Source organism: Borostomias antarcticus (genome assembly GCF_949987555.1).
Source record: "Borostomias antarcticus genome assembly, chromosome: 29".
Classification (NCBI taxonomy): Eukaryota; Metazoa; Chordata; class Actinopteri; order Stomiiformes; family Stomiidae; genus Borostomias; species Borostomias antarcticus.
In genome coordinates, this window is record NC_140262.1 from 962,502 (window position 1) to 975,060 (window position 12,559).

The window sequence follows — 12,559 nt, forward strand, 5'->3', positions numbered from 1 at the left end:
ACTATAGAGTGTACAGTAGCCTGCTGACTGAGTAGCTTCACGCTCCATGCTCTGTATGGAAGCTCAACTTCCTGCACGTTTTACACTATTGCATGTTGCACTCATTTTACATGCATGAGGTAAAAAAAGAACCAGTAAAGGCTTGAATGTACCGCAACACTATTAGTTGAAAATGACTGAGTGATATGACTGTGACTACAGTAGGTGTTCAATAAGAAGGGGTCAGAAGATGAGGGCAGGATTGGGACGGCTTGGGTCTGTCTTCCTTGACAATTTACCTATAATCTGATTGCATTGCATTTTTTAGGATGTACAGTATGTAATCAGGGCTGATTGTAGTCAAAATATTGCCTTATTTAGAGTAAGGTCAATAGTCGGATTACTGCAGTCCATGTAAACGTGTCCGTAAATGTGTCCATGCTTATCTTAAGGTTAACAGAATAGATAACAGAAATTACTATCACAGAAAGTATCGGCCTTTTGTTGACGTCTTAAAAAAAGAGGCCTAGGCTTACTGTAGTTTTCCTGTCTCTTTTTTCACATATAAAAACACCGCTCCTCAAGAGCGCTTCTGTGCGTGTAGACGCTCCTCCCGTCTGAGTGCACTTTACCGGCACATAAAACGCTCGCTGGACGCTGCCTCGGTACCTCGGCCACTCTAACTCTAATTCTAGTGGTCCCAACTGACCACCCCTATGAAAATGTTCTGATCACGTGATCAGGATGGTGAAGCCGGGCTAGTGGATATGAGCTATGTAAGTGCAAAAGAGTGCTCGGTACTTAGGTGAGTAACAAAATATATTATCTGTAGATACTGAAGAGCTCACTGAGGGAAAGAAACGAATGGAGAAATCTCTGATCCCTGACAGGGCGCTGGTGAGAACGCCCTGGACCAGAACCAGGACCAGAACCAGCTCTTCACCTTCGTCCTGGACCAGAACCAGCTCTTCACATTCTCCCTGGACCAGAACCAGCTCTTCACATACTGTACCAAGAACAAGCCTCCTAATAAGAGGAACTCCCGTGGAAAGAATCACTGGGACTGGGCCCAGTGCCTATAGCTTGGGAGCGGCTGTAGCTCAGTTGGTAGAGCGGGTCGTTCAATGATCGAAGGGTCAGTGGTTCGAATCCCAGCTCCGACTGTCCACATGTCAAAGTGTCCTTGAGCAAGACACCTAACCCCAAATTGCTCCCAATGAGCAGGTTAGCACCTTGCATGGCAGCTACCGCCATTGGTGTGTGAATGTGTGTGTGAATGGGTGAATGAGAGGCCATTGTAAAGCGCTTTGAGTGCCGCTAAGGTGGAAAAGCGCTATATAAGTGCAGTCCATTTACCATTTACCATTATAGCTTCGCTGCACAATAAGCAGAAGGTTCGGCGTACTGTAATACTGTAGTTAGAACCCAGCAGGTTGACCTTGAGGTCACAATGTCCTTGATAAACTGGCAAGAAACTCACAGCCAGAAGTCGGTTAAGTATTTCAGATTAGCCTACAGATTGTGATCACAGCAAATGCAACATTGCACCCATTGAAAATGTTATTGTGTGTGTGTGTGTGTGTGTGTGTGTGTGTGTGTGTGTGTGTGTGTGTGTGTGTGTGTGTGTGTGTGCGTGTGTGTGTGTGTGTGTGTGTGTGAGAGAGAGAGAGAGAGAGAGGGAGAGAGAGAGAGAGAAGGTAGGAACTTAGTCCCAGATCCCATGCGGGTCCTGCTTTAGGCCGTATGTTGTGTTAAGTGACATTGAGGACGATGTGGAGCGATAACAAGGACACGTTAGTAAGAGGAGGGCTGCCTGTGTTTGCTAAACACGGACCTGAGCCCCTGGGCTGCAGTGAAGGGACGGTGTCATCATTTAGGTTGTCACCACGTCCACAAGGACGTTTCAACAACGTTTCAATGACTGGGAACCCGGCCCTTGGGCGCAACAGCTGCAAATTTGTCACCTGGATGATAGTTTGACGTCACTCAAGGGCAAGTCAGCTAGTCTAGTCTAGTCGTAGTCATATTTTATGTTTTTCCATTTTCAATCCACTAAAATAATCCTTGATGGGCACAGTACAGTATGTCACAGAAAAAACGTAGCATAGCCGTTTAGTTTATTAGACAGCAGTTAAAATACATGATGGCACAAAAAAGTCCAAGACTTCCATTTCCATTGTGGTCCTTGGTCTCAGCATCAAATGGATGAGAAGTCTGAAATGGATGAGAAGTCTGAAATGGATGAGAAGTCAGAAGTGGAAGAGAAGTCTGAAATGGATGAGAAGTCAGAAGTGGAAGAGAAGTCTGAAATGGATGAGAAGTCAGAAGTGGAAGAGAAGTCTGAAATGGATGAGAAGTCAGAAGTGGAAGAGAAGTCTGAAATGGATGAGAAGTCTGAAACGGATGAGAAGTCTGAAAGGGATGAGAAGTCTGAAATGGATGAGAAGTCTGAAATGGATGAGAAGTCTGAAATGGATGAGAATTCAGAAGTGGATGAGAAGTCTGAAATGGCTTCCGACAATTCCTGAGACCTTACCTCACGGCGTAGAAAGCACGGGCACGCGTAACCATGTCAGTACCTCGGATGTTGGAAAGGTGAGGAGTCAGCAGAGAAGTGGCCTACAAAATGGTGCATGATAAATAGGATGTCATGCGTAGCGCGCATAAACATGCAGCTCATGAGCTGGTTGTGTAGCACACAGCCGGTAGACAGGCTGGATGCATGGTGGCAGCTGCATCTACACAAGCTCTGTTCATATGAGAGATCGCTATCACCACCTCTAGCAAACAGGATCCATTCTGTCATAGAAATTGTAGTTTCATCACCTCCTTTGTAATTCACCACCTCCCTCAACCTTTCACATAGCTGTGCTAACCTAATTCATGACCGTATGACCTCCAGGAGGTCAACACATCTAGACGTTGTCTACTCCAGAATAACCATCCTTTGTCCCTTTGTCCCTGCAATAATTACCGCCTTTTCTCATGTCACGTGTCTGTATTCTCGACCACTGTTGATGACGCCTGCCATTTAATATGACGTGTACAATGGGTTAGCCAATCACATCCTGGAAGCGCCATACCTGTGTTTTGCTTGAATATAAGGCCACGCAAGACCAGACTGCGGCACTTCTGTTGGATAAACCACTCACATGCGTTGTCCTGAAGTCCTTGCGCTCGTATGTTTTCTCAATAAACCAGACTTAACCTGTTTGAGCGAATCTTGGCAAATCCTTTTTGACTAGATCAGTTATAAATCTTCTACAATTCTCACCCAGTTAGTTCTCAACTCCATCTATCTAGTTTGTCTGCTGCTGTTCCTCTTTTACCCTAAAAGCTCTCCGCCTGATATGTTACAACACATGAAGAGCCATCATTCTAGGATAAGGACAAGCCTCTTTCTTTTACTTTCTGTTAAAAGTGACAACTCTGATAGGCAGGCCGTCTCAGTCCTAACGGTGAGCGCCGGCCCATAAGATGACACTGTGACTTCAGGCTGGGGCGAGGGGCTGGCATCGTTACTGACTTCTCAAGAGCTCTGGTCTGAGTTTCCCAGAGGCATCGTAGCGCTACGTTCATCGTAAGCTATGGCGTTCATCATAGCGCTACGATGAACGTAGCGCTACGATGCCTCTGGGAAACTCAGCTCTGGTCTGAACACATCCTCTCTCTCACCAACGCTACCAGGAAGCCTTGGAGGACGTCCCCGTGTGACTGGAGGCCAGCTCTGCCCCGGCCCCCGTGTGTGGTGCCACCTCGCCCTCCCTCAGCCACAGGGAGACTTTGCCGCCGACGCTGTTAAATGTCACTTTGCCGACGCTCACAGAAGCGGGAACTTCCTGGGGGGGCTACTCACGAGGGAGGGGGGCAGAAGGTCAGCGGTACGTGGCTCCGTGGAGTGCTAGCAGGAAGCTGTGAGGCTGCTAGTTAGACCCGGCTCAGTGAGTACAGGACAGCGTGGGATGTGCTGTCACTTTGAAGACCACCGTGCTCCGGGATGGTTAGACTCAAGTAAGGGCTGTTCTTCTCAGAGAGAAGAGAATGGTGTGATGCTTAAAGCGGGAAGCAAGCATTTCAATCATCTTCTAAATGATTATACTGTGAAACGACTTTGATAAAGATCAAAGATGGACCCCTACAACCAGAAGTAGTTTTTTCCCCCTCTTAATGGGACCTATTATGAAAAACTGCTTGTGCACATACATTTGGGTCTCTGACACACACAAACTTAGAAATAAGACAATTTTCCCTTTAACTATCCCCTTAATCTGAGTGGTATTTTCAGCAAAAATATTTGCAGACCCCAGAGGTATTAACTTGTTGAAAAGGAGCATAATAGGGGACATTTAAATTTCCTCCGACATTACTATAGAAATGATGAATGGGTCAGCTTCTGCACGCTCTTTGCTTCTCCAATGTGCTGTGAGGAGAAAGATGGATTGCAGTTACTGTAGCTGAGAGAACCTAAGATATTAAAAAAGTATCCTCCATGTTGCAAGTTTCTTTATTTCAGCATCACAAGTACAGCAAGACATCGTAAAACTTCTCCCAAACATAAGCATTAAATCTGAACAATATCAATTTCAACACATTAATATTTATGTGGTAAGTGATACTTCAAATTCTTTAATTCTCATTAAAAGCACTTGTGGTTATTAGAAAACGAGTGTCATCACACCTGCCATTTGATGTCTTTCTGGGTTTAACAAACATTGTTAACATTGTTTTTCGTTGATTTAATCTGATTAGATTGAATAAAATAATATGATATCACTGACATTTAAGTCTGAATACTTTTGTGTGCATCTTTTGTGCTTCATTTAGTTAAACACTGACACAGAAAATGTCATTTCAGAACAGGAAACAACTTGAGAGGGACTTCCCTCATCAATCTCATTACAACCCTCTCTCGTTAAGTCCTCTTCAAATTCTTCCTCCTTTTGATGTCTTCTTCTACCCTATTTCCTTAACAGTACATCATTTCCCTTGGATTATGTTCTATTAGCTAGAAAGCTCCCATTTTGCCATGTTTCTCTGTCCCTTTAACTGATAAGTTTGAGGATTTTAGTCACTGCAGCTGTAATGGCCGACCCAGACAAACATAAGTACAAAGAACCCCTCCGTAAAGAAACCATTGTACATGGTAAACATGATTCCTACAGAACTTTGTAGCATGGCATTCTTTGCGGTATTTAAATTGTCCTTTTTTTTGCAATGCAAAGAATTACGATGAAAAAACAATAAATAAAAGTTGTCTTCCACATGTCCGTTTTGTTCACCGTTTGGATCAGTTGGTACGGTCCAGCCCTACATGATCACACAGCTCTTGGCCCGGTCCTTTCGGATAGCGGGGGGGTGTTCCAGAATCTCAGTCCGGGGAGGCTGTTGGGACACTCTCTTGAGCCCACGGCGTGAGGCGGTCCGCTTGAGCTGGGCGGGTCGGTGGACGCGCGCCACGGACGCCAGTGTGGTGACGTGGAAAACGTCGCGGACGCTGTTCTCCGAGTACTTGGAGGTGCACTCTGCGTAGGCCACCGCCCCCATCTGCCTGGCCAAGCTGCTGCCCTGGACACGGAGAGACACAAATGTTATGCTAATGTCATTAATGCTGTTGTTGTTTAATGCCCACGTTTGTGGAGTAAACACGGTTTACTGTGTGGTTAATAACATGCTTCGAATACAGAAGGTTGTGTGGTTATGACGTGCTTCGAATATAGAAGATCACATGTTACTTTCTGTTTAAGAAGAGATATACACTCAAAAACAAGAACACATTAGAACGATAACATGTTGCATAATGGCATGCAAAAAACAGTACAGGTGACCTTTTAATCACAATCCTCAAAATCCAAAGACCACGCACCAAACACGGTCATTAATCAATTTATTACAAGTATCTTCGAGCAGGCTGCCTTTCTCTTAACATAATCCTACTTTGCTGCTTCGCTTTTTATTGTTATGGAGTTTATATCGAATCAAGTTGCTCTCAGAACCAGCCCGCCCCCTCCACACACACACACACACACACACACACACACACACACACACACACACACCATCTACGAAGGGATTTTAGCCAGAGAGATGAAGAGAAATCTGAAACCTTACACACAGTCATGAAATATTCAGCAGCCTTTATCTTGAGCTGTAAAACTGGGACGAAAATCTTATCTTACTCTCTGGCACTGGTGCATACTGTTTGATCTGGGCTTGTAACTGACCACAACTGCTTGATCTGGACTTGTAACTGACCCTGGACTTGTAACTGACCACAACTGCTTGATCTGGACTTGTAACTGACCACAACTGCTTGATCTGGACTTGTAACTGCCCACAACTGCTTGATCTGGACTTGTAACTGACCACAACTGCTTGATCTGGGCTTGTAACTGACCACAACTGCCTTAACCTTGTTTCCCTGCCACTCGTCCTTCCGTTCGCAGCCTCTCACACTCCCAGCATGGCCGTGAACGATCCCCCCGGACTGCTGCGCTCCAACTTGAACTCTGCGATGAGGCCACAGCTGTACTACTTGGCACCGAGGGAGCTGGATGACACTGAAGGTCTCAGTTTTGACACTAAGCAGATCACGGCGGAAGGGTTCATGGGTTGTTCTTCCTCGTGACTGCCCAGATTCCCCCGGGATTTCAGCTGGTTGGCAGACAGCTGGTTGAAAGTCATACATTTCTGCCATTTGATTTGCCTTAGAGGCTCGATTGCCCTTATAGGACTCTTTGGGGACCTTGCTCAACCTCTTGCTAGTTTTGAGCTCTAAGGCCATTTGCTTTAAAAATAAAAAAATAAAAAAAATAATAAAATAAAATAAACTAAAAAAGAGGGAATTAAAGTAAAGTGGTCTCCTTTTATGTGTCATTTCCTAGTGTTAGATGGGCTTTCCTAGTGTTAGATGGGCTACCTCTTGATCGGAAATCAGTCACGTACATCACGTACAGTACGTCACGTCAATCATCTGTCATTAACAAGCAAGTCGAGGTAGATTTGTCTCCTCTGCTGTCTGTGGGGGGAATTAGGACTTTGACCTTAAAGAAATATCTGATGCGGAAAATCACAATAACATGAAAATAGTACTCCAATTCACACAGACCTCTGTTTGGAACAAAACAATTAAATTGTTCCACTCTGCATCTTAGCGATTTGTGTTCTCACCTTTTCATTCTGCCTCACTGACGCATGGAAACTAAATGTCCCTTACAGTTGTGTTTATGCGCAGTTATTATTCAACTTAGAGTTAAATAATGTTGAAGCAAATACGACTTCCTAATCCAACTTGGCAGTGTGTCTCTCTTAAAACATATCTGCATGGTTATGGGATTCAGAGAGGGCAGTAAATAATGAGGCTAGGAGAGGTGAGTCAATGCAGTATCTTCAAATGCTGTTCTCTGTCTTTACAGATGTGAAATATTCAGCCTGTTCTTGCCAGTAAGGTACTATTCCTAATGGGGAGTCTGCAGGAAATCCAATGCCAGTCATGGAACCACATCAAACCACCTTTCTGATTTGTGTAGGGGTAGGACTATGTCAACTATGAAGCCGGAGTAGTTCTGAGAATAGAAATTGTTTGGTTGATTTTTTTGTTTTTATGAAACTTGTTTGTTTGTAGGTATGCTACATGTACTGGAAGGTATGCCGCTTGTACTGACGTGTGTGTGTGTGTGTGTGTGTGTGTGTGTGTGTACTGTATATCTGACCCTGATGCATACAGCCTGATGCATCCAGTTGTATCTATTGTACTGTTACAAACCTGGCAACCGCTCTGCTGGTGATAATTCTACACTCACTGTTCCAAAACCTGCACTCAGAACCCTGGCAAGCGCCCCGTGAAATCACAGACACACAATAGAGCAGTGTGTTTCCAATACAGCCTCGTAGGAACCGATTCCCACTGGGTTAGTGGCTAAAGCTTGCTCCAGCAGGAAGTGGTGTTACATTGACCTGTTTTGACAGACGGCCTTTCGCGCTTATGGCAGCGTCACGAAGCTGTTGAGACTCGAGAGTCTGAATAAAAGAAGCCTATAGACCTACAGTATAGAGTGCTACTTAAAGGTTCAAATTGAGTGAGCGCAAAAACATAGTTGGATTAAGGAGGATACGGTCATTATGGCACTCCTGGCCGCCACAGAGTCGTACTACTTATTACACGACCAGTTGATACAGTAAAGAGTTAAATGTCTCTGAATGAGCAAGGCTCAATGTTTTATTCATTCTTTCGTCTATCATTTATTCATGTCCGTCCCGTTGAGATTAAAAAGATCAGGGCGGACCGGCGCTGTCCTCACCTGCTCGTGGGTGACGGGGAGGAGCCGGACTTTGGACAGCTCCCTCAGTACGTTGAGGTCCGTCCTCATGTCCAGCTTGCAGCCCACCAGAACCACCTTGGCGTTGGGACAGAACTCCTGGGTCTCCCCCTGCCACTGCCAGAGGAACGGAGAACAACACAGAACCCTTTAGAGCTTTGGAGAGGGCCCTGGAACGGGAGGGATATGGTGTAAAGGACTATTAAATATGCACCACATGGTACAGATGCAATGTCAATTTCACTTGAAAAAAAACGATTTTTCCTAGCTACATCTAACTATAAAGGCAGGAATCTCTGTATGTCTGTATTTTGAGTTGTTTGAAAAAAAATCATGTTCAACGGGCACTAGGACCCAGGCATGTGCAACCAGAGGGCGCTGCCAAGGAGTGTGAGATGTTTGTCGAGAGTGAAGTTGTTTGGATGAGCGGTTCTCGACAAAGCTGCAAGCAACAATACCGGAGGTCAAGCAGTTGAACATGTTTTGAACGGGCAGGCGCGGTGTCATGCGCGAAGCTGTCTAGCAATCGGCCCGTTGTGAACGGGCACTGCACTAGTCAATGGAAAACAAGCTAGCCGTTGTTGCACAAACGCACGCTCGAGAGTTGTCTCGTGACTATCCCGTGCCAAGTGAAAGAATAGGACAACACGTGTTTTATTCATTCACGTGAGACTCGTGAGCAGTGACCGCATCGGCAGAACAAACCAGCACTGTTCCCGTAGCCTACTAGCTAGACAATAAGATCATTAGGACCCAAAAACTCTGGTCAGATGCAGGGAAGTGTCACTCGAACTGCCTCTCTCTCTCTCTCTCTCTCTCTCTCTCTCTCTCTCTCTCTCTCTCTCTCTCTCTCTCTCTCTCTCTCTCTCTCTCTCTTTCACTGTCACTCTCTCTTTCCCTCAGTCGCTCTCTCCCTCCCTCCATTCTGACTGCTTTCTTTCATTATCTCTTCACACCAAGGCGAAGGCAGACTCTTTGAACGCTGCTTCTCTGTTTATGCTCCGGTCAAAAGGGCTCTTTCACATGAATGTCTATGTCACCGCCGTCATGCTCTCTGCTCATCGTGTTAGTTATTGTAAGCCGTTGTCTTCGATAAGGGAGAGCTGTCGGACAGAAGGCCACTGGTGAAACATAGTGATTTAGACACAAGTCACAAGAGGACTGCAGGGAAGGATGAGTAACTTGGTGGTTATGTAAGAACTGGAGATGGACAGCGGACAGAGATTCCACGGTCTGCGTCTGAGTGTTCATAGAATGATGATGGATGGATGAAAAAGAGTGATGAAAATCAGCAGTCACATGACTGAAATTGATTGTGTTGAAAAGAACAATTAAATAGTTATATCTGCTGCGCAGCCCTGGGTCGGGGCCGGGCGGAGTTAGAGGAAGAAGGAGACAAATGAGAAATATATGAGGGTCTAGATGAACACATACTGTATATACAGTACACAAACTGGTGCAGGCATATGGTTTCCTGTTAACTGCTACATTTAGGAGATGGAACATGGTCACAGCTCTTTTCTGTCCTGGCCACACAGTGAAATGCCCTCTCCCCGGAGCTCTCCCCGGCCGAGAAAGCCCCCCCCCCCCCTGGCTCTAAGTCGGCTCTAAGTCACGGCAGCGCTAGGATGAAGTTCAAGTTCCTGCTTGCCGCGAGGCCTTCTAAAGCGCGAGGTCCGGTGCGGCCGCCCCTTTCGCACCCCCCCCCCCCTCTTCCTAGCGGCGGCCCGCCTCTGCCACAAAGTGTCCGATAGCTGTGAGACTGCAGTTCCCAGAACCCCACAGGCTGTGGGTTAGAAAGCTGAATGACTGTATATGTATGTATATGACTGCCTCATATCAATCAGCCACGTCCCCTCACCAAAAACTGTAAAACCCAGGCCAGAGGAAGCCTGGGAGAAGAGGGGTGAGGCAGGAAGCATGCTGCCTCATGTGTGGATTTTGTTTGAGATCTTTCATCTGTAACACCAAGTTAAAGCTACATGAGATAACTCGGCACTTTGGCGGCCCCTCTGGTCGTGATAAAATCGGCACTGCATTTTAAAACTATACTTCCCACAATTCCCCAGTCTACGGAAGAGCATTAGGGCCAACAGCTGATTTTTTTTTTTTTTAAGCTTCTGAGTTTAAAGTCAGAAATTCAGACTTTTTTCTCAGAAGTTATTTCTGAATTTTTTCGCTGAAATTCCGAGTTTTTTTCTCAGAAATTCTGACTTTAATCTCAGAAGCTTAAAAAAATAACAAACTCAGTTGTTGGCCCTAATGCTCTTCCATACTAATGCTCTTCCATACTAGTCGTTCGCTGTAATCCTCATGAACATTGGAGATTTATTGAGTGAGTATTTGCACTAGCTGCATACAGTACTGTTTACAGTAAAACATGTTGATGTGCTGTGGGCTCAATTTTTGATATTTCAAAAATCTGTGAAGAGTGTTTGTGGAGGACAGTCTGAAGATGTAGTGAAGCAACTGGGGTGTCAATTGACCAACAAATGTGGGTGATGGACCTCATAATTCCTGCCAGCTCCCTTGGGCTTGGTGGTGGTTGCAAAGTGATAGCATGTACGGCTGGTTTGTGATGATTTTTTTAAGTTTTAAACTTTAGATGGTTGCTGTAGCGCCACCATCTGGACTATTGGCCCACAATGCCAGTTGAGGACTTCTGTCACAGGACTGGACCTATGTGCAAAGTGTGGTGATTGTTCATGCATGGGAAGTAAGACTTCCTAAGAAGAAGATTCAGAATATTGTGAAATACAAGAGGACTGCAGCTGAGGCTCTGCCCGGCCCCTAATAATATTCACTTAATAAAAATGTAATATCTTAGCATTAATCCAGTATGTGAAATACTTTTAGAGTTCTACTCTTTTTTAATTAATCCCCAATCGTGCTCATTATTTCACTTCTCAAGAAGAATATTCAAATCCCAATGTGGCACAGATTTGTCCCGTCTTGTTGCATATCCTCCACCATATTCCAGTGCATGACTACGACACATCGACTTAGCTTCAGTAACGGCCATTAGAGTTGCAGAGGCTGCTGCTGAGCCACCGGTTGATCCAGCCTGAGATGACAGCGCTGTCACATTACCCTCCAGTATAGCACTGCCCAGTACCCACCAGCTGGGCCCTCGCTGGGCGCGGCTCCCTCACCAGTACCCACCAGCTGGGCCCTCGCTGGGCGCGGCTCCCTCACCAGTACCCACCAGCTGGGCCCTCGCTGGGCGTGGCTCCCTCACCAGTACCCACCAGCTGGGCCCTCGCTGGGCGTGGCTCCCTCAGCCCGGGGGATCTTAATGAAAGTAGCGGTGGGAGATACCGTAGCCCAGGATGAGCTGTACTGGACTGGTGCTGGTGTCGGGCCCAGAGTGTTCTCTCTGTACTGTCCTTTCTCATGCTCTCTCTTTCTCATGCTCTCTCTATCTTTCTCTCTCTCTGTGTCTGTCTTTGTTTCTCTCTCTCTCTCTCTCTCTCTCTCTCTCTCTCTCTCTCTGTGTCTCTGTCTCTCTCTCTCTCTCTGTGTCTCTCTCTCTCTCTCTGTGTGTCTCTGTCTCTCTCTCTCTCTCTGTGTCTCTGTCTCTCTCTCTCTGTCTCTCTCTCTCTCCCTCTCTCTCCCTCTCTCTGTCTCTCTCTCTCTCTCTCTCTCTCTGTGTCTCTGTCTCTCTCTCTCTCTCTCTCTCTCTCTCTCTCTCTCTCTCTGTGTCTCTCTCTCTCTCTCTCTCTCTCTGTGTCTCTGTCTCTCTCTCTCTCTCTCTCTGTGTCTCTCTCTCTCTCTCTCTCTCTCTCTCTGTGTCTCTCTCTCTCTCTCTCTATCTCTCTGTCTCTGTCTCTCTCTCTCTCTCTCTCTGTCTCTGTCTCTCTCTCTCTCTCTCTATCTCTCTGTCTCTCTCTCTCTGTGTGTCTCTCTCTTTTTCTCTATCTCTCTCTCTCTCTCTCTCTCGCTCTCTCTGTGTCTCTGTCTCTCTCTCTCTCTCTGTGTCTCTGTCTCTCTCTCTCTCTCTCTCTCTCTCTGTGTCTCTGTCTCTCTCTCTCTCTCTCTGTGTCTCTCTCTCTCTCTCTCTCTCTGTGTCTCTGTCTCTCTCTCTCTCCCTCTCTCTCCCTCTCTCTGTCTCTCTCTCTCTCTATCTCTCTGTGTCTCTGTCTCTCTCTCTCTCTCTCTCTCTCTCTCTCTCTGTGTCTCTGTCTCTCTCTCTCTCTCTCTCTCTCTCTGTCTCTGTCTCTCTCTCTCTCTCTCTGTGTCTCTCTCTCTCTCTCTCTCTCTCTCTT

At 46.1% G+C, this 12,559-nt stretch overlaps 1 protein-coding gene across 1 annotated transcript in view; it reads right to left on the bottom strand.

The window, feature by feature from the left end:
• Window positions 1–5,286: 5,286 nt before the first annotated feature.
• The window catches only part of LOC311326821 (rho-related GTP-binding protein RhoN-like), a gene marked incomplete at its 3' end in the record, with an annotated part of 30,627 nt that continues 23,354 nt past the window's right edge, over window positions 5,287–12,559 (bottom strand). The window contains exons 4-5 of the mRNA XM_084459794.1: window positions 8,277–8,411; window positions 5,287–5,544 (exon numbers count right to left, since the gene is read on the bottom strand). Coding sequence (XP_084315920.1) covers window positions 5,287–5,544; window positions 8,277–8,411 — 393 coding nt within the window. The remainder of the gene's footprint in view (window positions 5,545–8,276; window positions 8,412–12,559) is intronic.